Source organism: Bombina bombina, chromosome 1 (assembly GCF_027579735.1).
Source record: "Bombina bombina isolate aBomBom1 chromosome 1, aBomBom1.pri, whole genome shotgun sequence".
Lineage (NCBI taxonomy): Eukaryota > Metazoa > Chordata > Amphibia > Anura > Bombinatoridae > Bombina > Bombina bombina.
The window spans coordinates 1449743925-1449771597 of NC_069499.1; the positions used below are offsets into that span (position 1 = coordinate 1449743925).

The following is a 27673-nucleotide window of genomic DNA, read 5'->3' on the forward strand; positions in this document are numbered from 1 at the left end:
GAGCATGCCACTTGTAAACTAGCCCGAAATTAGCAAGATACACTGTGCATGAAATTAAATCTGATATAAATAGGTTATACGGTATGCTTAAATTAAGGTTTTTCCTAATTTTATTTTTGTTTTACTGTTTTTACATACTTACTGATAGTAAAAAAAAAGTATTGTCAGTCATTAACTATTAAAGGGAAAGTTTATTTATTCTTGGTCTCCTGTAGTAAAGCATCCAAATAGATTCTCCATATAAGATAAGTAGTTGGGAGGTAGAGTTATAGGAAGGGTTTGTAGAATATATAACACACAATCATTTTTATATTAATCCTTCCTATCCAAGTAAACTGCATTGGTTTCCATGCCGATAAATTTCTAATGATGTTTTTTCTTTAATAGGTATGTAGGTAAAGGGACAGTCTAGTCAAAATTAAACTTTATTGATTCAGATAGGGCATGCGATTTTAAATACAATTTTTTTACTTGCAGGGAAAAGTACCCATAAAATGATTAAATATCTTCAGACACCAACTTCACACATCCTCCATTGACAGAGGCAAAGAGAATGACAGGGGATTATGGGTAAGGGAAGTTACACTTTACAACTTTGCTGGGGTGCTCTTTGCCTCCTCCTGCTGGCCAAGAGTTGAATATCCCACTAGTAATTGGAATGACGTTGTGGACTCTCCATGCCATAGGAAAGAAAGAAATGTATCAGGTAAGCATAAACTTTGTTTTTAAACAACTTTGAAATGTACTTTTATCATCAAATTTGCTTTGTTATATTAGTATTCTTTGTTGAAATCTTTACAACAACAAATGAGTGGACCAAATTGGATTGTAAACAGGAGAAATATTTGGTGTCAGAGTGTAAGAGAAGCATATAGAATCAAGTCCTAAAAAAAGTTATAAGATAGGTCATCTACTTTAAGGAAAAGTGTTATAGTTTTTTTAGAGAGCTTTCTAAGTTTTGAGATTTTTATTGAGTAAAGAAGAGAGTTATAGCACAAGAAAAGTCTTCGATATTAAACTGAAAATAGTTTATGTTAGAACTAGCAATACAGTAGCAGAAGAGCAGAGAGGTTATGAGGGATTGTAATCTGCAACACTGTTTGAAATATAGAAGAAACAGTGTTTTTGGGTTGCTTTCAAGATAAAAACAAGCAACTGAAAGGTAACCATAGACGAGTATGAGATCCAGTGCAATGAATTGAAAAGAGGGGTAGCAGTCGAATAATGAAAGAGGAGAAAAACAAGTATGTTGCAATAGTTTATTCTGGAGGATGCATAACTGCTGAGGAATAGACACATTAGAATCAAAGTAATGGAAAACAGCACACCAATTTTCCTCTTTCAGTGGGGCACGGAGCAACAGACTTGCCAAGTCTCACCAAAGTCCATGAATTTCAAGAAACTCCAGCCACCAATTTCTTTAAAAGACCTTTATTCTTTTGTCATGGGTCCCATTGATAATACAACGTTTCAAGCCAGCATTAGGCTCTTAGTCATGTACACTTTAGCTATACAGGTTTCTGTTACTTATACCTGCACCTGTTAATCATTCACCTGATGTTAATTAACCCATTCCATGAGGAACACAACCATTGCTATTGCAACAGTGACATCTTGTGGATGAAAAATATAGTACACCACTGTTTTTATTTTGAATTTTTCAGTGTTCTTTCATGGAATGGATAAACACCATCACATATTCTTAAAACCACATAAAACCTATATACAATTTAAAAAGAGGAGCATAAAATCCCAATATCTATAGAGCCACAGTGATAGGGATCAATGTACATAATACATTCTCATTATCATAGATTCAGACAAAAAGATAATCATACAGATAAATTTAAAGAGATGTACCTTCCCAAAAGGCACCTGTTTTTTTAAGAGAAATATCTACAATCCTATTTGCCAATATTTGACCAGTTATTATTGTCCTTAAATATTAATGTCTGTACCCATAGTGTATTTATTCTTTAACTTATCTATATGGCGTACTACATAGTTGATTAACCCCTAATGACCGGACCATTTTTCAATTTTCTTACCCTTAATGACAATGGCTATTTTTACATTTCTGTGGTGTTTGTGTTCAGCTGTAATTTTCCTCTTACTCATTTACTGTACCCACACATATTATATACCGTTTTTCTCGCCATTAAATGGACTTTCTAAAGATACCATTATTTTCATTATATCTTATAATTTACTATAAAAAAATTTATAAAATATGAGGAAAAAATGGAAAAAACACACTTTTTCTAACTTTGACCCCCAAAATCTGTTACACATCTACAACCACTAAAAAACACCCATGCTAAATAGTTTCTAAATTTTGTCCTGAGTTTAGAAATACCCAATGTTTACATGTTCTTTGCTTTTTTTGTAAGTTATAGGGCCATAAATACAAGTAGCACTTCGCTATTTCCAAACCACTTTTTTTTCAAAATTAGCGCTAGTTACATTGGAACACTGATATCTGTAAGGAATACCTGAATATCCATTGACATGTATATATTTTTTTTTAGAAGACATCCCAAAGTATTGATCTAGGCCCATTTTGGTATATTTCATGCCACTGTTTCACCGCCAAATGCGATCAAATTAAAAAAAATGTTCACTTTTTCACACATTTTGTCACAAACTTTAGGTTTCCCACTGAAATTATTTAAAAACAGCTTCTGCAATTATGGCACAAATGGTTGTAAATGCTTCTCTGGGATCGCCTTTGTTCAGAAATAGCAGACTTATATGGCTTTGGGGTTGCTTTTTGGTAATTAGAAGGCCGCTAAATGCCGCTGCGCACCACACGTGTTTTATGCCCAGCAGTGAAGGGGTTAATTAGGGAGCATGTAGGGAGCTTGTAGGGTTAATTTTAGCTTTAGTTTAGTGTAGTAGACAACTCCAAGTATTGATCTAGGCCAATTTTGGTATATTTCATGCCACCATTTCACCACCAAATGCGAGCAAATAAAAAAAACCTTTACATTTTTCACAATTTTAGGTTTCTCACTGAAATTATTTACAAACAGTTTGTGCAATTATGGCACAAATGGTTGTAAAAGCTTCTCTGGGATCCCCTTTGTTCAGAAATAGCAGACATATATGGCTTTGGCGTTGCTTTTTGTTAATTAGAAGGCCGCTAAATGCTGCTGCGCACAACACGTGAATTATGCCCAGCAGTGAAGGAGTTAATTAGGTAGCTTGTAGGGCGCTGGCAGGGTTAATTTTAGCTTTGGTGTAGAGATCAGCCTCCCACCTGACACATCCCACCCCCTGATCCCTCCCAAACAGCTCTCTTCCCTCCCCCACCCCACAATTGTCCCCGCCATCTTAAGTACTGGCAGAAAGTCTGCCAGTACTAAATAAAAGGAGTTTTTTTTATTTTATTTTTTTTTAAAATGTATTCTGCTGTAATGGAGCCCTGCCTTAGCCCCCAACCTCCCTGATCCCCCACCAAACAGCTCTATAACCCTCCCTGCTACTTAATTGCCGCCATCTTGGGTACTGGCAGTACCCAATTTGCCCCCAAAAATATTTATAAATTTTGCCCCCAAAAATATTTATAAACTTTTCTGTAGTGTAGCAGCCCCCCCTCAATACCCCTCAATACCCCCAACCCCCCCCAGATCCTTTTATATATATATATATATATTTTTTTTATGTTTTGAACTTTTTTTTTTTCATTGGTGTCAGTGGCTAATATGCGCGCGCGCGCCCCACGTGCACGCGCGCGGCCCCCACGTGTACGCGCGCGCCCCACGTGCACGCGCGCGCCCGCACGCTGCCGCCTCTTTGCTTCCCTTCCCCCCGGAACACTGCACCATTGATACCGGTGCAGAGAGGGCCACAGAGTGGCTCTCTCTGCATCGGAGACTTGTTAAAAGGTATTGCAGGATGCCTCCATATCGAGGCATCACTGCAATACCCTGAGAGCTGCTGGAAGCAATTGCGATCGCTTCCAGCACTCTCTTAAACAACTGACGTACCAGGTACGTCCATTGTCACTAACTGCTAGTTTTTGCAGGACGTACCTGGTACGTCAGTTGTCATTAAGGGGTTAAAAGTCAACAAAACAGACTCCAATCGAAGTCAGGTGCCTTTTGGGAAGGTACATCTCTTTAAATTTATCTGTATGATTATCTTTTTGTCTGAATCTATGATAATGAGAATGTATTATGTACATTGATCCCTATCAATGTGGCTCTATAGATATTGGGATTTTATGCTCCTCTTTTTAAATTGTATATAGGTTTTATGTGGTTTTAAGAATATGTGATGGTGTTTATCCATTCCATGAAAGAACACTGAAAAATTCGAAATAAAAACAGTGGTGTACTATATTTTTCATCCACAAGATGTCACTGTGCAATAGCAATGGTTGTGTTCCTCATGGAATGGGTTAATTAACATCAGGTGAATGATTAACAGGTGCAGGTATAAGTAACAGAAACCTGTATAGCTAAAGTGTACATGACTAAGAGCCTAATGCTGGCTTGAAACGTTGTATTATCAATGGGACCCATGACAAAAGAATAAAGGTCTTTTAAAGAAATTGGTGGCTGGAGTTTCTTGAAATTCATGGACTTTGGTGAGACTTGGCAAGTCTGTTGCTCCGTGCCCCACTGAAAGAGGAAAATTGGTGTGCTGTTTTCCATTACTTTGATTCTACTGTATGCTGCCCTGGGATTAACGTGCACACCAACATGGCTGAAGGTATTGCCTCTAATACAATTACTAATATGCAATTGGGACCCACTGTGTTTGGGTATGATGAGGAGACTGCCCAGCATATTAATGCCACAGTAGTGGGAAATAGAGACTTTTTAAACATTACTCCCTCAGAAACCACAGGGAGATTTTTGGAAAAAGAGAGTAAGAAAAAAATGGTACTTGAACTACATGCTATAACCTTGTCTGAGTAAAATAAAGTCCAGCGCATACCCAGGGGGTTAAGAATGTCCACATGTCCAACACTATTTGCTGACAGAAAGGAATACACTGACAAATTTGAAAGTATATTGAACAAGTGTTCCTTTGATATCATCACTTGGACAGTGGAGTTTGCACAGTAGGAAATAAATGGATACAAGGAGAAAATCAACTCACAGAAAGAACAACTTGTGAAAAACTTACCCCTGGATGAATATAAAAAGCTGGTCATGGACGTGGAGAAATCTGTAAATGACTATAGAAAGCAACTGGAAAGCCGAAAACGACAGAAGTTCATAAGAGATGAGCAGGATTAATGCCACGGAATCGTCTATAGATGGCGCCAGAACACAGGGTTCAACAAAAACCCAAATGGCGGTATGCGAGGCCAGAGAAGACTAATGAGACAGACCGCAACTCAAGGAGATGTCAACAGTGGATCCGAATCCTCTGCTAGTTTTTTAACCGAGGACTCGGATATCAATATCACCGGGCCGGGAGGAAACACAGGAAACAGCGGAGCGGGCCCAGTGATGACGTCACAACGTCAGCGACCACGCCGTACGCGCGGCGTACAGAGAGGCGGCTATCGCTACTGAATGCACACAGACCGGAGGGGATAGGAGAGCAGCCCAGCACAAGTGTCAGGTATGAAGAGGCCAAAGATACTCCGATTGAGAGACCGACACAATGTGAGGATACATGGGCTGATACCCCGGACCGGCTGTTGGTAAGAAATGTAACAAGGGGGACTGTTGAAAGAACTGTGTCTGATAATGTTGTGAGAGAGCATGACACAAACGCTGACTCTGGTGATGTTTTCGGTGGTGAGAATTCATCCAGGCATATACAGAAATCTCCCGTTGGGGCAAAGACTGATACTGTCATTTATTCTAATAGTGACTTTCTGAACGATCAAATGTTGGGACATGTTACTCATAATTCTAATCACGTTTTTTCACAGGAGGTTAATTCACAATCAGCATCTATGAATGTGCACAATAATGTTATTTATGACACTGATAATTTGGTATATAATCTGTCTGATTATGTCCTCAGTGATGAGGAACACTTAGCATTAAATAAGGGATTATCGTATTGTTTAGATGATTCTTTCAATGATTTCACAATTTTTCAAGATTTGCACAGGTTTTTTAGGAAACTTAAATTGAAGATATATTTTTCTTTACAGAAAGACACCAATTTGACACACATTAAGGTCACTGATAAGAATGTTAGATTTAACAACATTAAAGATTTTGGAATAACTAAAAAAAGTAAATTTACACCTTCAACTACCCACAGTGTTACAACTTATATGAATTTGGTTCAGAGAGAAATTAAAAACTTACTTAAGAAAGAAACAAAAAGAAAGTTGGTACAAAGGAATAAGAAGGATAAATTGGCAATTCAGTCATTAAGAAACAATAATGATATAATCATTAAGGAGGCGGACAAGGGCGGGGCTGTAGTTATCCTTAACAGGTCTGATTACATACAAGAGATTGAACGCCAGTTAGCAGATAGCCAAGTGTATGAGAAATTACCTAGGGACCCTACTGGCCAGATCAATAAGGAGATAGAGAATATATTACAACTAGCGGTTAAGAGGGAGATCATTTCAGAAAAATTTAAAGATGCCTTGTTTGAAAAAATCCTATTAGACCTGTCATTTATGTGTTACCCAAGATCCATAAAACCATGATTAAGCCACCTGGGCGCCCTATTGTGGCTGGAATAGGCTCTGTATTTTCAAATATTTCAGTTTTTTTGGATAAGGTTTTACAACCCCTAATACAGAAGACCACTTCATATATAAGAGATACAAATGACTTCCTGTCTAAACTTAAAGATTTGGGCCAGGTTGGTGAGAAATGCATACTATTTACACTAGATGTTTCCAGCTTGTATACTTCAATTAAGCACACAAGTGGAATAGCAGCAGTTGAGAATATTTTAAAAACTGACAGCAATTACACTCTTACAGAAATTGGCTTTTTGATAGATCTATTAACCTTAATATTACATCAGAATTATTTTTTGTTCATGGATACTTACTACATTCAGAAACAGGGGACAGCAATGGGCTCCAACGTCGCCCCCACATACGCCAACATATTTATGAACAGCTTTGAGGAACACTTTGTGTACTCTAATTCACTTTGTCAAACTCATGGGGTCTCCTGGTGGAGATTTATTGACGATGTGTTTGGCATGTGGGGGGGCGACGTTGGGAGCCTATTAACATTCATAGAAGATCTAAATTGCTCAGTGAAAGGATTAAAATTTTGTATGAATATGAGTGAAGTGGGTATAGAATACTTGGACACTTATGTATATAAAGAAAAAGGTTTTTTAGAAACTGATCTATATACAAAAAAGACCGATAAGAATAATTTGCTACAATATGGCAGCTGCCATCCAGAGAGTGTGTTTAAAGTAATACCTAAGAGCCAGTTCACTAGGGTTAAGAGAATTGTGTCAGATAGCAATAAATGTAAACAAAGATTGGGAGATATGGCTAACAAATTCATTGCAAGAAAATACCCTAGGAACTTGATAATGGAACAATTGGCAAATGCAGAAGTTGGTTTTAAACAAAATCAGAAACAAGGGAATCTAGGTAAGAAAGGAGAGAACAACATAATATTTGTCACCCAACATAATAGGTTCAGTCAAAAAATAACCGGTGTCTTGAAAAGACACTGGCATATAATAAGGGAATGTAATCCACAAGTGGAAGAATTCAAACAGGTGCCCATGGTAGTATATAAGAAAAATAAAAATATCAAGGATTTGATTGTACACACTGACATAGGTTCTGCTAAAAGAAATATCCAATTAACAATTGGTAGTAAAAACAATGGTTGTTATCCGTGCTTGAACTGCAGTCATTGCAGTTCTATGATAAAAGGAAAAAACTTCTATCATCCAACTAGCGGACGGAAATTTACAATAAATAAATACTTTACATGCAGAACTACTTTTGCTATTTATATGATCAAGTGTCCATGTGGACTTATCTATATAGGCGAGACCTGCAGAGAGGTAAGGGAGAGGATAACAGAACATAAATCAAACATAAGATGTAAAAATATGGAGGCTCCTGTGTCCTCTAACTTCCTCTCTGCAGGTCACAATATTAGTCAACTTAGATTCCTTATTATAGATCAGGTAATGAAACCAAGGAGGGGTGGTGATAGAGAACAACTCCTTAAAATGAGGGAGATGTTCTGGATTTATAAATTAGATTGCCTGACCCCTAGGGGTCTAAATAAAGACTTTGATTGGAGTCTGTTTTGTTGACTTTTAATCAATTATGTAGTACGCCATATAGATACGTTAAAGAATAAATACACTATGGGTATAGACATGGGTACAGACATTAATATTTAAGGACAATAATAACTGGTCAAATATTGGCAAATAGGATTGTAGATATTTCTCTTAAAAAACAGGTGCCTTTTGGGAAGGTACATCTCTTTAAATTTATCTGTATGATTATCTTTTTGTCTGAATCTATGATAATGAGAATGTATTATGTACATTGATCCCTATCACTGTGGCTCTATAGATATTGGGATTTTATGCTCCTCTTTTTAAATTGTATATAGGTTTTATGTGGTTTTAAGAATATGTGATGGTGTTTATCCATTCCATGAAAGAACACTGAAAAATTCAAAATAAAAACAGTGGTGTACTATATTTTTCATCCACAAGATGTCACTGTTGCAATAGCAATGGTTGTGTTCCTCATGGAATGGGTTAATTAACATCAGGTGAATGATTAACAGGTGCAGGTATAAGTAACAGAAACCTGTATAGCTAAAGTGTACATGACTAAGAGCCTAATGCTGGCTTGAAACGTTGTATTATCAATGGGACCCATGACAAAAGAATAAAGGTCTTTTAATGAAATTGGTGGCTGGAGTTTCTTGAAATTCGAGGAATAGACACATGCAAGACTGCATGATTTCCAGAATATTAATTTTTGAAAGAGTGCCTGGCGTTAAATATGAAGTCAAGGCAGTAGGTTTAATCAGTGGATGTAATTGTAGTGTTATCATAGTAAATGAGAAATCAATGTAACATAGAAATTGCTGAAAAGATAATTTAATTTTTTTAAGGACATGTTCAGTTTTTCGTTATTGGTTTGACAGTAGGTTAGGCAAAAAGTTAATTAGTGACAAGATGTAGGTGCAGGAGTGATTTTAGAAGAATTATTACATGGGTCAAGACTGGTAGGCAAGTAACATGGGGAAATGGTAGGTAGCCTGGTTTATTGACAAATGTGGGCACGCAGTTAGCCATAGACTTTTCTGCCTTGCTGTCAGGAACTGTGTGTTTGTGATTATTCATATTTCTCCTGTCAATAGCTGGTCCTACCACTGTTCTTGGTAAGTCCTGTGACGAAGGTTACATTTAAAGGAATGCAAAAGTTACAATTAAACCTCCATGATTCATATGAATCATGTAATTTAACAAAAAACAAACAAACCCTTTACAATAAACTTCCATTATAAGATTTTACTTTAATCTGTTTGTATCCTTTGTTTAAAGGGATACTCAAGTCAAAATTAAACTCATGTTTCAGATAGAGCATGCAAACTTTCTAATTTACTTCCATTAACAAAATGTGCAGACTCTGTTTATATTTACACTTTTTTTTGTCATCAGCTCCTACTGGGCGTGTGCAAGAATTCATAGAATATACATATACGCATTTGTGATTGGCTGATGGCTGTCACATGAAATTGGAAATAGATATAACTTTGATTAACTACTGATTTGAAGTTCAGACTAAGTGATATTGCATTGTCTTTTTATCACATATGTGTTGATAATTCAATTCTATTGTATTTACTGGTTCTTTAAAAGCAAAACGTTCACAGCTCACACACAAATATGAGTCTGTGTTTATCTGATGGCTGTCTTGTTATTCAAGGTACAGGGAAATGAAAGGCAACTTGGAAAATTGTTCAGAATAAAAAAAGCTACTTCCTGTTTGAAATTTAAATTGTTATTGTATTGTCTTTGCATTTGATGATTATGCATTTCTACTGTATTTAATCACCCTTTTTAACTATTGAGGTACTTCTCAGGTAGCGCTATTATCCACTTGTTGACAATCTCCTTATTATTCTTGTTGTTGGTCAATACACTATTTTTTCAAAGGTTCTATTATAATTAGGGTCCTTCTATTGCTGAAAATAGATTATCACTGGATATTTAATAAAAATTAGAACTAAAAATAAACACAATAATTATGCAGTAAGCTACTTTTATTTTTTTAGATGTAGTGAAACAAACATTTATGGAAGTTTTACATTTGCAAAACCAAGCCGCTGCATTCTTTCGAAGGAGTAGACAGCAAGATGAAGTTGTTTCTTTACAATATTGCTGTTCATCTTCAGCATCCCCTAACATACTTGCGCAAATCCTTTCCTTTGCAGTATTTTCTGTAGACGACCCTAACAAGTGAAGATAAATCATTCAAAATAATTACAAAAGTAACATTTAGCTTAACTGTAAACTTATTGAGAGCAAATATCAGAAAGATTGTGATCTACTTCTCAGTGTAAGGTGATAGAAGTGGTAGGTTCTTAGATAAGATCGGTAAAGCAAAAGTCTTCTACTCAATAACCATTAAATAGAAAAGATTACAAGAAAAAAAATACTATACTATATAATACCTGAAAACAAATATCATATAAAAAATTATACCCCTTATGACTAAAGGGTATATTTATCAAGCTCCGTACGGAGCTTGATGCCCTGTGTTTCCGGTGAGCCTTCAGGCTCTCCGGAAACAGAAGTTATGAAGCAGTGGTCTAAAGAACGCTGCTCCGTAACCTGTCCACCTGCTCTGAGACGGCAGACAGAAATCAACCCGGTTGTATACGATCGGGTTGATTGACACCCCCTGCTATAGGGGGCAGCATTGCACCAACAGTTCACCAGAACTTGCAAACAAATTGGGATTAGTTCCCATGAAAGAAATGCTATGTAGCACTCTCTGCCCAGACTGCGGTAGAGCCACTGATGCCTTTAAAATTTAACTTTTATTTCTCACTTTAAAAAATGGGTGAACACAAACAAACAAATTAAAATCTCTCTATCTCTGAATAGCAAGTGTCAATTATTTCTGGTTTTTGTCGAATTGCTCAAGTGACCGGCTTTTTTAATACTTGTGTACGTGGTTTAGTTAGACTAGTCGGTACTTTATTTTATTAATAAAACCAGATTGATCACAAACTTGTAATGGGTATTGGTTGTATTTGGTAGTCTCTTATGTTCTTCGAGACTTAAATTAGTGTAAAGTGGGTTGTGATTAAACCTGAGTGACAGCAGGGATTGTCAGATTTTATTTATATTAATACATAGAACTTGGTAATAGTTGGGTATCTTGAGATCTGTTGTACTTGGTTATGTAAAGGTACGTGTGCTCGTGTTTGATTATCTCTTATATTCGAGGTTATTACATAAATTCTTCCCACATATGATTGGAAACCTATGATTTTTCTTCACTCCTTATAAATAAAGTGATCTCATATTTGTGTTGCGTGTGTTTTTACTGTATAGTTCTGAATACTTGATTCAATAAAGACACCAATTTGCTTGAATTTTAACGAGTAATTTTGCTCTAGGACCCACTATTCAAAATCTTTCTTTTTGTCTTGTTTATTTTTTGTGCAAACCCTTTTTCATATGGATGGCGGGGTGATTATTTATATATATATATATCTCTGTCTCTTTCTTTACTGGGTGCTCAGAGACTGTTTTGTTTATAGTTCCAACATCCACTTTTAGATTTTATTCAACTTATTAGTACTTGGCTTCTATGTATTGGGTATATTCCCCAGCTAACCATATAGAATGTAATTCTGCAGTGTTATTTTAAGCGTACAATGTTGCAACACTTTGATTTCGGTTTCTTGCTAGGAATTGAAAGACTGGTTGTCTTTATAGTGAAAGCTTGTTTTTAATTTTACTCTTATAACACACGTAATGTGTAATTCTGAAGTGTTTTTATAAGTTTACGATATTACAGCACTCTCATTTTGTTTCCTTGCTGTGGGCTCTGATATCTGTGATTATAAATATGTTCTGCCTCTGAGTTTCGGTTTTACTCAATATTCATAGCCATAGCTGATAGATGTACTTCTATGTGAGTTATTAATTATATTCAGCCTCTGAGTTTAGTTTCACTTGATACCCATTAACCTTAACTGATAATTATACTTCTATGTAAGTCATAACCAACACCCGGTATTGTGTCGTTATGTTAACTTGTAATAATTCTAACAACGGTTCCCTGACTGCCGCTCTACGCTGTTGTTTACTACAGCTGAGTGTGGCAGTGTACTGTATCTTTATGGTTTACTTGTAATGATATTTGCCATAATTCCCTGGCTACCGCTCCACGCTGTTATTCACTACAGCTTAGTAATGCAGTGTGTCACTAATGCTAAGTCAGGTTCGGTTATAAGTCTATTAGCAGCCGATGCCTTTGCTGGGTTAAGTTCCCTTGTAACACTAGTGCGGTTACTCTCGGGTTGTTTGTTTAAATAAAGTTACCCATAAGTTCTGTTTCGGTGCTTATCAAGTTTAACCCTTACACACTGGCATGCATTCACACACTGTCTATTACGCTTCCCATTACTTGTTCGTTTTACACTATTGGAGATAGATTACATTAAAATACATATATATCGCACTTTAGTGGGACCCCATTGTCCCACACAACCCCCCTGACGCGTTTCGCCAGTTACGGCTTTATCAAAGGTGGCGGGCCGCCGATTTTCAAAGCCTTTATTTATTTTCCATTGCGGAAGTTCCGCCTCTACCCTATTTTCATTTGTTAGTCTTGGCTGTCAATCTCGTATGTACAGCCAGTTAGGATCAATGTGTCTAATGCTGACTTGCGTTTTAAGGTCGACTACTGATTTTAACTTAAGGTGGACTTCATCCTCTGCTTAATTCACAGATGTTTTGGTTATATATCGATACTCATTTTTGCTGTAAATTTGATAGATCATAGATGTGCCGTGTGTTATACCATTGTATGTATGTTTTTCCATGGATATGTGTTATTTTTGCCCTTATTGGTGTCATGTTTTCTTCTAAGAAGAAGTGTTATTGTTGGTAATATTTTCTCATATATTTCAGTACCTAGGTTTAAATATTTCAATTTTAACAACATAATAAACACTAACATTCATTTTGGTTGTAAATTTGGTAGATCATAGACGTGCCATGTGTTATACTATTATATAATTGTTTTTCCATTATATTAACCATGAGTATGGTGGTGCAATTAAAAATGCCAAGAGCGTATGCTGTCAGCATTTATCAATGTGCAGCGGACATGATTCGCAATATCGGATCGTGTCCGCTCGCACATTAATAAATAGGCCCCAATATATGAACATGGGAGATTAAAAATGTCAAAGTAAAAATATACCATCTTTTTTTAAATAAATACTGTATATAAAACATTTCAAACTTTAATACATAGCTAAGGAATTTAATAAACATTGTTCTTGTTAATACATAATTATGTAAGAAAGGCAAGAAATAGTCTATGTTGCAAATAAGTAAAACATTATTGTTAGAATCAAATAGAAAAGTATGGATTAATCCTCTGCCGCTCTTTAAATGTACTGATTGTGTGTTTAAGATTATATTATAAATCTAGCAGAAGGAAACAAAATAGGCTTAATGAAAGAACCAGTTCTAATAATGTTGTCAGGTCTTGTTTTAAATGTGCTAATTACTTTTTATTTTTGTTTTGTTACAAAGCACTGTACTAAAATTTACTTAAATACACTTAAATAGCAAGTGGTTTGCTGACTCTGTACTCTCTTACATGGAGTAACATTGGAGTTGACCAGGGTGATCAATAAATTAATCAAATAAAGTAGAAAAAGGCTACAGAGGTATCATTTCAGGTTCAGCACAATGTTTGCCAATAACAACAATGGCAATGTATGATTTGTACATAAAGAATATCCATTTCATTTTCTTACCAAGCATTCACACCTTGAGGATCCCTGACCACTCTTTTAGCACATTCAATATCATCAGTGATGTCATTATTCAGAAAGCCTAAAATGATAATAGATAAAACAGGAGATATTAATTGAATAAGATTAATTTATAGTTTATGTGAAAGATACCTGTTTTTAACTTTATTCCTGCTGTTCTTTCTCTTCGTTTACATTACCTGGCAATAAATTGTCCTTACAATCAGTGACGTCGATACAGGGGGGCAAGGGGGCAATTGCCCCCCTAGTTAATACTTGCCCCTGCCAACCCCCGGTGCTTGTGTGAAGTTTGGGAACGGGTCAACGGATATATTTACATATTTGTATTTGGGCCAGTGTATTTTATTTTTAGACTGACTGACTGAGTAGTAATATGAGCAGCGTGCTTCCCGGGTTAAGTCGGAAGAACTCCCATATACCCCATGCTGCTAAGCTAGCCTACTCCAGTTCCAGCCAGCCAGTCACATTCCTACACAGCACAAGGAACACATGACTGGAGACTGGAGAGGAAGAGGGAGGAGCCATCCAGGCAATGCAGATCGAACTTGAGAGCGCGGGAAGGTGCAGATCCAGCCAGCACTGCAGACATCAAAGAAAGGGGCAAGTCACACAACAACAGGATTACTTACTAGGACACACAGCTCACTCCACAGTCAGACAAAAAAAAACACATTAGCTTGGTGACGGTCTCCTTATACCGGACTTACTCAAAACCGGAAGTGTATTTTCCTAATATTTCCGTTCATTTATGTTATTTTTTTATTTGGTTATAGTGTTAAATTAATTAAATGAATATATTATTATATACTTTAACACTTTAATTATTTAATTTAACACTATAACCAAAGAACCAAAGAAATGTTAGGAAAGTACACTTCCGGTTTGGAGTAAGTCCGGTATAAAAGGCCACCAGATACAGACAAACAACCAGTCTTGATAAAGGCCTTTGAGAGGCTGAAACGCGTTGACCACTGGTAAGCCTATTTTCATTCAATACTTTTATTAAAAAATGATCTACACTATTGTATTTTTCTTTTACAGAAGGACCAATCAGGGAATTGTTAATACAATCTTCAAGAGAGTTGAATACTAATAATACACTTTTCTGGGGAGCTGAATACCATTAAGACACTACATAAGGAGTTAGAACCCCCCTTTTTATTGCAGCTAGTCACTCAAAATTCTAGCATAATACACTATTAGAGTGACTGACATTAAACCAACTACATCGGACACTTGAGGGTTAATGATTTAAACACCTATTTACACTGGCCAGTTTTTTATGAAGCACTTTGTATTCCACACTTAAAGTTTGCAAACATTTTTGGTCACTAATTAATAATTTTTTTAAAAACAATTTTTTGGACACTAATAAATTTGAATATATATTTTTATTTAGTTTTGCATATTTTTTGCACTGTTTCATTTTTCATTTTTTTACCACTGTCATTAATTTTTTCATCACTGCTATTTTTTCATCACTTTGATTTTAAAGTATACCGTTTTTTACAAAATATACTAATTTTTGAAGACACTTTATATGTTTAAAGGCTCCAAATTGTAAGACATAGTCGACTGTACACCCATTGTTCTAATTGTTTTATTCAATTGGTCACTCATCATTTTATTTCTATTGGATACAATTCACAAGGGACTCATATTATTTTGAACATTGTTATAGACATTATTTTTATGGACACTATTCTTCTTGGACCCTTTGCATAATCACTTTCAACATTTAGTTACAACCAGACAGATTCCTTCGAATATTTACTGGTATAAATATTGATTTATTTGTACCTCTATATTGATATGGTCATTGTTTTTAAATTCATTTAATGACGTTTTGGAAGTCTTTTAACCATTGTTTATTAATTACATGGATCCATGTTTTTGTCTTTTATGAACTGTAAAATCATAAATAAATAATTTTATGTACTGTAAATCAAGTGCTTAAAAGCAAGTGCTTAATTGTTCACTAAGACCCAGCCTGCGTCAGATTAGGCGCTTTGGTTACACTCTCCTTATTTGACTATCCCGTTTGACAGCTAGGTGTCAATCTACCAAAGCACAAGGGCCTTCTGTTAGCAGGCGCTAGTTGTGTACCACTGTAATTTTACTTACTAGGACACACAGCTCACTCCACAGTCAGACAAAAAACAAACCACATTAGCTTGGTGATGGTCTCCTTAGAGAATGTATAAAATGCTGGCTGCTGCACATTCCCATGTCATAATGTTTTTTTTAGACATGTGCATGGCGAAAAAATTCATTTCGGTTCGGTTCGGATCTATTCGGAATTTTTCGAAGTTCGGTTCGGATCGATTTGAATTCGGAAAATTTAGAATCGATTTGTTTCGGATCTATTCGGATTCGAAGAAATTCGGCTGGATTCGGTTTGATTCGGTTCGGAAATTCGGTAAGTGTTAGGTGGGATTAGACTAGTATTATACTGTATATTAGGTGTTAACCTAACATACTGTATAATACTAGTGTAATCCCAATGGCCATCTGAATTTACGAATCGATTCGATTCGATTCAGAAAATTCGGCAACATTTTAATTCGGAAATTCGGTTCGATCCGAATCGCCGAATTTGCAGAATTTCCGAATTTAACCGAACCGAATCGCACATGTCTAGTTTTTTTCTGGTATGGCTGACAAGGTGGCAGAAGTGACAGCACTCAATCATCTTCTAGATGTCAAAATCTGCAATGTCTGCAGACATGACTACATTGCAGATTTTGACATCTAGAAGATGATTAAGCGTTGTCACTGTGTGGCTGTCACCTTGTCAGCCATACTGGAAAAAAACGTTATGACAGGGGAATGTCATGTAAGTACAGTGAGGAGTTCTGGTAGGCAGGGCTGGCTTTAGGCCTTCGCTCTAGAGGTACAATATTGTATTTATTTCTTTGTTAATACCTGAGGCTTTTACAGCATTGCTTGTTCTTTTCTCTGCTGCTATCCAGAAATGTAGCGATTATGTGAGGCTGCTTTATCGCCTCTCTTGCTTCATTTCATTTCAACAGAGTACAGGCTCTGCTGAAATGAAATAAAGCAGAGCTGTAGAAATCCCGGTAGGTTGAATACATGCAGAGCAACTAGTGGAAGCAGAAAGGCATCCTGCTGTATGCTTGAGATGAGTGTAGGCTTGTCATGGATATTCAGAGTGGCTAAGCAAGAACGTTGTTAAGGTCATGGATTTCATCATCAATGAACTTTCAGGAGATGCAGGGTCTCAGCAGCTCTTAGTGCAGTTTCTCATGGTTTGGTCATTGCAAGTTATATAACACCCATCTTTATTAAAAAGTGCATTGGCTTTCTGTAATATTTTCCAGTGTCTCTGTTGTGTCAGCGTCTGTGTGCCTGTGCCTCTATATGAGTTTCTGTGTCTCTGTGTTTGCATGTGTGTATCTCTATGCTTATATCTTTGTGTGTCTATGTGTCAGTCTGTGTATGTCTGTACAGAGACATCAGTAATAATTTAGTGTCCTGTCACCCAAAACACTCTGTATCTGTGTGTGTCAGTACCAGTATGTCTGTCTCTCTGTATGTGTGTGTCTATGCCTCTATATGAGTTTCTGTGTCTCTGTGTTTGTATGTGTGTGTGTCAGTTTCTCAGTGTGTGTATCTCTATACTTATATCTGTGTGTGTGTGCGTGTATGTATGTGTCTGTCTGTGTATGTCTGTACAGATTCCAAAAAGATTTCCAGCCTCCAAATAATGAATAAAGCACCTTTATTTATACAGGGTCCATAATACAGCAACAACAACATTTCAAACCAGCAATTGGTTCTTAGTCATGACATGACTAAGAACCAATTGCTGGTTTGAAACGTTGTTTTAGCTGTATTATGAACCCTGTATAAAATTTTCCATTGTTCTCTCTAAGCATTGAGCTTTGGTTTTCCAGACAAATATAAGATAAGGAAGCAAGTCTGTGTACATAAAAGTGATAACATAATGAGATCTGATATTACCTGAAGCTCAACCCATTGTAATAGGTTGTGGTTTAAAAGCACAAAACCAGCTACTTCATATACACAAATAAACCGAAAAAATGCAATTTCTCATAAATGTTATACTCTGCAGCTGGTACAACAGCTCATTGAAAATACATTCATATAAAAACAACTTTACAGTCTACAGTCCCTTTAATCTGGCATTGGCCGCATCACTACAGGGCACTGTGGCAGGCAACATCTAGATAGGGGAAACCCAGAGGAGGAGGAATAAAATATAATCCAGCTATGCATGTATCATTGCGTAGTATACGCAAAGTTCATATTAAGATTCAGTTTTCTTCTTCATGGTGCTGAGCTGTATCCTGTCCTGTTCTTTTTCCCGCTGGGGGGGTGACACCATGAGTTACCGCACCGGGTGACACCAACCCTAGTGACGCCACTGGTCATGTTACAGTTTAAATAAAATAAAATGGACACTGTGTGCTGGATCCTTATCAAAGGGACATCAAACCTTAAATTGTATTTCATAAACAGACAGAGCAAATAACATATTTATAAAAAATAAATTCCAAAGTACTACACTTGTCAATTTTACTCCATTGCCTTGGTATTCTTTGTTTAAAAAAAAAAAAGAAGCAGGTAGGCAGGCTGAGGAGTGTGCATGTGTCTGGAGCACTATATGGCCATCTGCTTTTCAACAATGGATACCAAGAGTACAAAATAAATTGACAACAAAAGTAAATTTAAAAATTATTTGCTTTATCTGAATCAGAAAAATATGTGTGTGTCTGTATGTATGTGTGTGTGTATTTGTGTATGTATGTATGTATTTATGTGTGTGTATTTGTGTATGTATGTATGTATTTATGTGTGTGTCTGTATGTATGTGTGTGTGTATTTGTGTATGTATGTATGTATTTATGTGTGTGTCTGTATGTATGTGTGTGTATTTGTGTATGTATGTATGTATTTATGTGTGTGTATTTGTGTATGTATGTATGTATTTATGTGTGTGTCTGTATGTATGTGTGTGTGTATTTGTGTATGTATGTATGTATTTATGTGTGTGTCTGTATGTATGTGTGTGTGTATTTGTGTATGTATGTATTTATGTGTGTGTATTTGTGTATGTATGTATTTATGTGTGTGTCTGTATGTATGTGTGTGTGTATTTGTGTATGTATGTATGTATGTATTGATGTGTGTGTCTGTATGTATGTGTGTGTGTATTTGTGTATGTATGTATGTATTTATGTGTGTGTATTTGTGTATGTATGTATGTATTTATGTGTGTCTGTATGTATGTGTGTGTGTATTTGTGTATGTATGTATTTATGTGTGTGTGTATTTGTGTATGTATGTATGTATTTATGTGTGTGTATTTGTGTATGTATGTATTTATGTGTGTGTCTGTATGTATGTGTGTGTGTATTTGTGTATGTATGTATGTATGTATTTATGTGTGTGTCTGTATGTATGTGTGTGTGTATTTGTGTATGTATGTATGTATTTATGTGTGTGTCTGTATGTATGTGTGTGTGTATTTGTGTATGTATGTATGTATTTATGTGTGTGTATTTGTGTATGTATGTATGTATTTATGTGTGTGTCTGTATGTATGTGTGTGTGTATTTGTGTATGTATGTATGTATTTATGTGTGTGTCTGTATGTATGTGTGTGTGTATTTGTGTATGTATGTATGTATTTATGTGTGTGTATTTGTGTATGTATGTATGTATTTATGTGTGTGTCTGTATGTATGTGTGTGTGTATTTGTGTATGTATGTATGTATTTATGTGTGTGTATTTGTGTATGTATGTATGTATTTATGTGTGTGTCTGTATGTATGTGTGTGTGTATTTGTGTATGTATGTATGTATTTATGTGTGTGTGTATTTGTGTATGTATGTATGTATTTATGTGTGTGTGTATTTGTGTATGTATGTATGTATTTATGTGTGTGTGTATTTGTGTATGTATGTATGTATTTATGTGTGTGTCTGTATGTATGTGTGTGTGTATTTGTGTATGTATGTATGTATTTATGTGTGTGTCTGTATGTATGTGTGTGTGTATTTGTGTATGTATGTATGTATTTATGTGTGTGTCTGTATGTATGTGTGTGTGTATTTGTGTATGTATGTATGTATTTATGTGTGTGTCTGTGTGTGATGTGTCGCCACTGCTTACAATTAATTTCTAATAAGTCATTCAAGTTTCTCAACAACCAGAGTAGCTTCAACCAGTTTTATATGGTGGATTCTCTATGGGGTGATGAGTAATCTTTAGTGAGTGAGTTGTATTAGCGCTGCGGAATCTGTTGGTGCTCTACAAATAACCGATAATAATAATAATAATAATAATGGAATAAAAATAACAGGGCCAGAATGGGACCAAAAATAGGCCTGCAGCTCACTCCTCCCACACTGAGCACTTTATAACACATCAGCTGCACTATAAATGAGAAATAACAGACACAGCCATCCACAGGCACCCAATGCACGTGCAAAGCACACCTGACATCCTCAATCACACAAAAACAGGCACCCATTGACATCAACAGGCCCTATCAAGAGAAGCTGCTTCATTGTAACTGCCATTCTTGCCTCATGGTTAGTCCATGCCAGACAATATGCAATCACAAAGCCTTCCTGCACAAATATGATGACAGGTTTTTCTGTATAGCAATGTGGCAGCTATCTTTTAAATCCTGCCACCATAGATATATACTGGGAGATCCCTTTTGCAGTGGAGTCCAGACACAACCAGGCCCAGCTGTAGGAATGACACTACTGACCAAAGGAACAGAGGGGGGCCGTATACATGTGGGCACAGTCTTAACAGAGACCTCTGAGACCCCTGTAGTTATGCCCCTGGCCAAGGGGAAGGACACAGGTAAACCCAAAATTGTACTATTTACAGGTAGACACAAGGTGATAACAGAAAGAGGGCAGTATGCTATATTTCTTACCTACCCAGGTGTGCAGTTGTCGGAAGCTGTCATAAACCGATTCTGAACTGAAGGCAAATCCTTTAGAGGAGACAGCTTTGCATTGAGTCATTTAGGAACCTACAGAGGAAACCATTGTGAGGAGGATCATTTTGGTGTAATGCTGTGGGATGGGACCTGTCCTTGATATGGCTCTCAGAAATTAGATGGGACCGCCGTGACCTGGCTCACAGACACAGGAAGGCAGAGGGAGGCAGGGCTGGCCCTGCATCATGCACAAATAATAATGACGGTGACTGGGCAGCACTAAGGCAAGAAGCCCCAGCATGCAGCTGGCCCATCACACTGAGCCAATGCCCTATGTTCAGTCCAGGCCTGCATAACAATTGATATAGCTGGTGAAGTGGTTGAAGTTATAGAGACCTTCCAGGCTGTATTAATCTTTTATGATAGCCATGTCTTCACACCAACCCTACTGTCAGGCAGCCCAAATCCAACCGAAACTAACTTAAATTTTGACCAAAGAAACCTGTAAAACTCCCTTCTACCACCTAAACCCCCTTGGATTCCACAAACCCTTCCTTATGCCCTCAAAGCCATTCATTTTTGGACCACAGTTCAAATGTCCCACAGAAAAATGTCAGGATAAATGTAATTAAACAATGTTTTACAAACTAATCAATGGAAACCATGATACAATAGATTATACTATTAAATTAATAAGAAAATTCATGATTTATTACTAGTACTTACTGCTGCATGATTTTTTACACCCATTTGCAGTTTTTGGAGTCTTCCCATCATTGCACCACCATCTGCTGTTAATTTGAAAAATTCCATAATCACGACTTGGTCCATTGTTATTCACTACATTAGTTCTGTAGTTACTCTCATGCTTAGCAATGCATATCCCTGTTAAATAACCAAATGAAATAGGGTTTGGAAAATATATTTTTAGAATTATAAAATAAAATGTACAAAATTTAAGTGAATGAGATTGTGTTGTTTCTAAAGGAGTTCAGTCTACAGTAGAAATGGTAGTCCAGTTATTGAGGAAGGCAATGGGGCCAATTTATCAAGCTCTGTAAGGATGCCCGTGTTTCTGACGAGCCTTCAGACTTGCCAGAAATACAAGTTATGGAGCAGCGGTCTAAAGACCGCTGCTCCATAACCTGTCCGTCTGCTCTGAGAAGGACGACAGACATCGCCGCAATTCAACCTGATCGAATCCGATCGGGTTGATTGACACCCCTCTGCTAATGGCCGATTGGCCGCGAATCTGCAGGGGGCGGCGTTGCACCAGCAGTTCACAAGAGCTGCTGGTGCAATGCTGAATGCGGAGAGCGTATTGCTCTCCGCATTCAGCAAGGTCTGTCGGACATGATCTGCAATGTCGGATCATGTCCGACAGTCCTTTCATAAATAGGTCCCATAGTCTTTCATTTTTAACGAGACATAATACTAAAAAAAATATATTACACATTTAAAATGTATTAGAGTGTTCTTTCTTTGTTTGCTGATTATAAAATGAATGTTCTTGCGCTGAATAAACCAAGTTATTTCTATCATCCATTGAGCAGAGGAGTCACAGTTTTACAAAATTATGCACTGCCTGGTAGTTTTATTTTAAATTTAAACACACTTTTACTTTACATTTTAATGCAAAAGATATATAATTGTAATATGTTTAACTGCTGCTGTTTCACATACATTAGAGTAATATTTTGAATACCATGTCACTTTAAATTGATCCTAGCTGATCTGTGCAATGCTGTGTAGAATATAAACCATGAAATAACACCAAGGTTGCTTTAATTTTCAAATAAAAACTCAAAAACAATAAGAAAATATCTTTAGTTGTAGGTTCTTCTTAACATATCTCAGATGTGTTATTATTTATTCAAAGCCTTTACATAAGGTATATTAGAAGTATTTATCTGTACATTTAATCACGTACTACTTTACTATACCTATATACTGTATGTCAAATTTATTTATTACTTATTATACCTACAGCATCAATTTTTATTTAGGGATGAATATTAATATATAATAATATGAGACAATAAATAACAAGAATATATAACTATTATTATACATACATGTAGCAGCACCAATGCCACGATATCCATCCAGTCTAGTTTTTCTAAATATTTTGAGCAGTTCACATTGAGAGTATCTTCTTGCCTCTATCCAACATGCCAGACAGGTAAGGAGAGACAGACATAGGATCAGCTTCATCTTTGTAATTATGTTTGACTTTATTTCAACTGCAAGTACCAGCTATTTATATGCAAATGCATGTAATAAAGTGAAAATGAAAAATCAGATAAGGAAATGTGATGTCATTTATTCTGCCAGTCCTATAATAAAGTCTTCATAAGGAACAATAATTTGTAAATTGTTAAATTAATCTTTTATTGAAAAATACATATATTTAGGTGTGACCAAAATTATTTAGGCTCTTTTTTTTCTGTTACCTATATCAAAAAGACTAAAATATAACTCATTACTACTTTAGTAACATCTTAGCCTGTCCTGCCAAATATGAATCGTTTTACAAAACAGTTATAACTCTGTTTTAGAACATCAGAATTTAAATTACATAATTTATTTGATCTATTTAAAGGGAAATTTAAACTGAGTTTAAGGTCCCTTTTATGCAGTCCTTTTCTCCATTAAAGAAACCCTAAAGTATTTTTTATATACACATGCTATTACTAATGTACTAATCTAAGTAATCACTTTGCAACATGTTGTAGGGTCAGTTACTATGCAGCATAAATAAATTACAGAAAAAACAAGTAAATAAATAATAAAAATAAGTTTAAGTAAACATTTTGCGCCAGATTATGATTGTCGCACTAAACGAAAGAGAGTTTATTGCAGGTGTTTGTGTGCTTCGGGTTTCGCGCTCGTATTACAAGTTGAAAGTAAACGTAAATATGTGAACACAACTGAGATTTACGTTAGGATGATTACTGCGTCCTCTGAGCTTTGGTTAACTGTTTCGCAAAACAAAAAGTGTCAAAAAATACATTTAAAAAACTAAACAAAACATTTTTTTAACAAAACTGCACAAAACAGTTCTCAAAGATATGACGTCTTAGGTGTTAGAAAAAAAAATAACAGGCAAAGGGCTTTAACAAAGATACCTAGATGTCTAAAGATGTATGTGTATAGACATATATACACATAAGTGCATTGGAAACCTTTACAGTCTAGTAGATAAAAACATGTAAAAATATATTTATGCAATATTCATATTTAATAAAGTATTATACTGTGTATTTACTGTAAATATTTTACATTCCAATGTTTTTAACATAGGGGAAAATATGTTCTATGTATGTTTTACATAGATATTCCTATATATATATATATATATATATATATATATATATATATATATATATATATATATATATATATAAATATATATATTGTAAATCGAAACCGTTGTAAATTGAAACCCAGTTTATAATGTAAGTCAATGGGAAGTGAGGGAGTTAGGTTCCAGGCCCCTCTCAAAATTGTCATAAGTAACACCTAATACATTATTTTTAAAGCTTTGAAATGAAGACTTTAAATGCTAAACAGCATTAGAAACCAAATAAAATAATCACACAACACAGAATATATAATTAAACTAAGTTAAAATGAACAAAAACATTTGCTAAACAGCCTTAGAAACCTAATAAAATAATCATACAACACAGTCTTCACTTGCATTTTTCTGCAAACAGTTCTTTCTATGCATTCCAATCTGGACTGATTTATAGACAGGAAGATCTTGTTCCTTTGAAATCTGCTTGATAGCTCAGGTCTGGTTAAGCTGATTAATTTCAGCTTGCTTGGCTTTGCTGCAACACAAGCAGTCAGCTCCACCTACTGGCTATTTTAATAAATGCACTGCTTCTCAATGCTTTTCAATAGCAGTCACATGACTGGAAAAAAAAGGTTGTTATTCTGAAACGGTGTAAATTGAACCATTGTAAAACGAGGGCCACCTGTATATATATATATATATATATATATATATATATATATATATATATATATATATTTACAGCCAGTTGTTCGTTCCTGTGAGTGTGCTTCTCTCTGTGTGTATATATAAATATATATATATATATATATATATATATATATATATATATATATATATATATATATGAATCAAGAGTTACAGGGTTACAAAAAGAGTCAGCTAACTGACTCCTCAGTACCCTAGGGGGCGATATAGGATTGGATACTGAAGCAGCAGGTTTAACTAATAATACAATAAGGTAGTACACCATCAATGTACCCCTCAGTAAAAAAAAAAAATACAAGAATAATAGAATATATCCTGCTCAAATTTTTTTTAAACAAATTAGAAACAAACGCCTAGATTTAGAGTTTTGCGTTAGAAGGGGTGCGTTAGCTACGCGTATTTTTTTCCCCCCGCACCTTTTAAACAACACTGGTATTTAGAGTTCTCAGAAGGGCTGCGTTAGGCTCCAAAAAGGGAGCGTACAGGCATATTTACCGCCACTGCAACTCTAAATACCAGCGTTGCTTATGGACGCGGCCAGCTTCAAAAACGTGCTCGTGCACGATATCCCCATAAGAAACAATTGGGCATTTTGAGCTGAAAAAAAACCTAACACCTGCAAAAAAGCAGCGTTCAGCTCCTAACGCAGCCCCATTGTTTCCTATGGGGAAACACTTCCTAAGTCTGCACCTAACACTCTAACATGTACCCCGAGTCTAAACACCACTAACCTTACACTTATTAACCCTTAATCTGCCGCCCCCGTTATCGCTGACACCTGCATTATATTATTAACCCCTAATCTGCCGCTCCGTACACCGCCGCAACCTACATTATAGCTATGTACCCCTATATTATATTTATTACCCCCTAATCTGCCCCCCCCAACGTCGCTGCTACCTTACCTACACTTATTAACCCCTTATCTGCCAACCGGACCTCGCCGCCAATATAATAAATGTATTAACCCCTAAAGCTAAGTCTAACCCTAACACCCCCCTAAGTTAAATATAATTTAAATCTAACAAAATAAAATAACTCTTACTACCTAAAGTATTCCTATTTAAAACTAAATACTTACCTGTAAAATAAACCCTAATATAGCTACAATATAACAAATAATTATATTGTAGCTATTTTAGGATTTATATTTATTTTACAGGCAACTTTGTATTTATTTAAACTAGGTACAATAGCTATTAAATAGTTATGTACTATTTAATAGCTACCTAGTTAAAATAATTACAAAATTACCTGTAAAATAAATCCTAACCTAAGTTACAATTAAACCTAACACTACACTATCAATAAATTAATTAACTAAACTACCTACAATTACCTACAATTAAATCAACTAAACTGAATTACAAAAAAACAAACACTAAATTACAAAAAAAAAAAAAGAATTTTAAACTAATTACACCTACTCTAAGCCCCCTAAAAAAATAACAAAGCCCCCCAAAATAATAAAATGCCCTACCCTATTCTAAAATAAAAAGTTAACAGCTCTTTTACCTTACCAGCCCTTAAAAGGGCCTTTTGCGGGGCATGCCCCAAAGAAATCAGCTCTTTTGCCTGTAAAAAAAAACATACAATACCCCCCCAACATTACAACCCACCACCCACATAACCCTAATCAAACCCACCCAAACCACCCTTAAAAAACCTAACACTAAGCCCCTGAAGATCTTCCTACCTTGTATTCACCCAGCCGGGTATCACCGATCCGTTCAGAAGAGTGTCCGAAGTTTTCATCCTATCCGGGCAGAAGAGGTACAGAAGAGGGTCCAAAGTCTTCATCCTATCCGGGCAGAAGAGGACATCCGGACCGGCAGACATCTTCATCCATGCGGTATCTTCTATCTTTTTCCATCCGGCGCGGAGCGGGTCCATCTTGAAGCAGCCGACGCGGATCCATCCTCTTCTTCCGGCGACTCCCGATGATCAGAACAGCCAATAGAATCTGATTGGCTGATTCAATCAGCCAATCAGATTTTTCCTACCTTAATGCCGATTGGCTGATAGAATCCTATCAGCCAATCGGAATTCAAGGGACGACATCTTGGATGACGTCCCTTAAAGGAACCTTCAATCGTTGGAAGAAGAGGATGGATCCGCGTCGGCTGCTTCAAGAAGTCTTTTTTTATTTTTTGTAATTTAGTGTTTTTTTTTTTTTGTAATTTAGTTTAGTTGATTTAATTGTAGATAATTGTAGGTAGTTTATTTAATTAATTTATTGATAGTGTAGTGTTAGATTTAATTGTAACTTAGGTTAGGATTTATTTTACAAGTAATTGTGTAATTATTTTAACTAGCTATTGTACCTAGTTAAAATAAATACAAAGTTGCCTGTAAAATAAATATAAATCCTAAAATAGCTACAATATAATTATTTGTTATATTGTAGCTATATTAGGGTTTACTTTATAGGTAAGTATTTATCTTTAAATAGAATTAATTTATTTAATAAGCGTTAATGTATTTTGTTAGAATAAAATTATGTTTAACTTAGGGGGGTGTTAGTGTTAGGGTTAGACTTAGCTTTAGGGGTTAATACATTTATTAGAGTAGCGGCGAGGTCCGGTCGGCAGATTAGGGGTTAATACTTGAAGTTAGGTGTCGACGATGTTAGGGAGGGCAGATTAGGGGTTAATACTATTTATTATAGGGTTTGCGAGGCGGGAGTGCGGCAGTTTAGGGGTTAATACATTTATTATAGTAGCGGCGAGGTCCAGTC

The 27673-nt window shown here is 35.8% G+C and overlaps 1 protein-coding gene across 1 annotated transcript; it reads right to left on the minus strand.

The window, feature by feature from the left end:
• Positions 1 to 10342: 10342 nt before the first annotated feature.
• Positions 10343 to 23141, minus strand: LOC128666391 (lysozyme C-1-like). Its single transcript, XM_053720971.1, has 4 exons — positions 23003 to 23141; positions 21654 to 21812; positions 13962 to 14040; positions 10343 to 10403 (listed from the first exon to the last, which is right to left on the minus strand). Exons 1-4 carry the CDS (start codon positions 23139 to 23141, stop codon positions 10343 to 10345), a joined length of 438 nt encoding a protein of 145 aa, XP_053576946.1.
• Between the last annotated feature and the right edge of the window lie 4532 nt (positions 23142 to 27673).

Bases quoted from the DNA above. Each gene is read 5' to 3' on its own strand.
- LOC128666391 (XM_053720971.1), bottom strand. From the start codon at position 23,141: ATGAAGCTGATCCTATGTCTGTCTCTCCTTACCTGTCTGGCATGTTGG. The intron at 21,813-23,002 runs GTATGTATAATA...GTTATTTAACAG, and splicing joins TGGCATTGGTGCTGCTACAT to GGATATGCATTGCTAAGCAT. The intron at 10,404-13,961 runs GTAAGAAAATGA...TTCACTTGTTAG, and splicing joins CCTCAAGGTGTGAATGCTTG to GGTCGTCTACAGAAAATACT.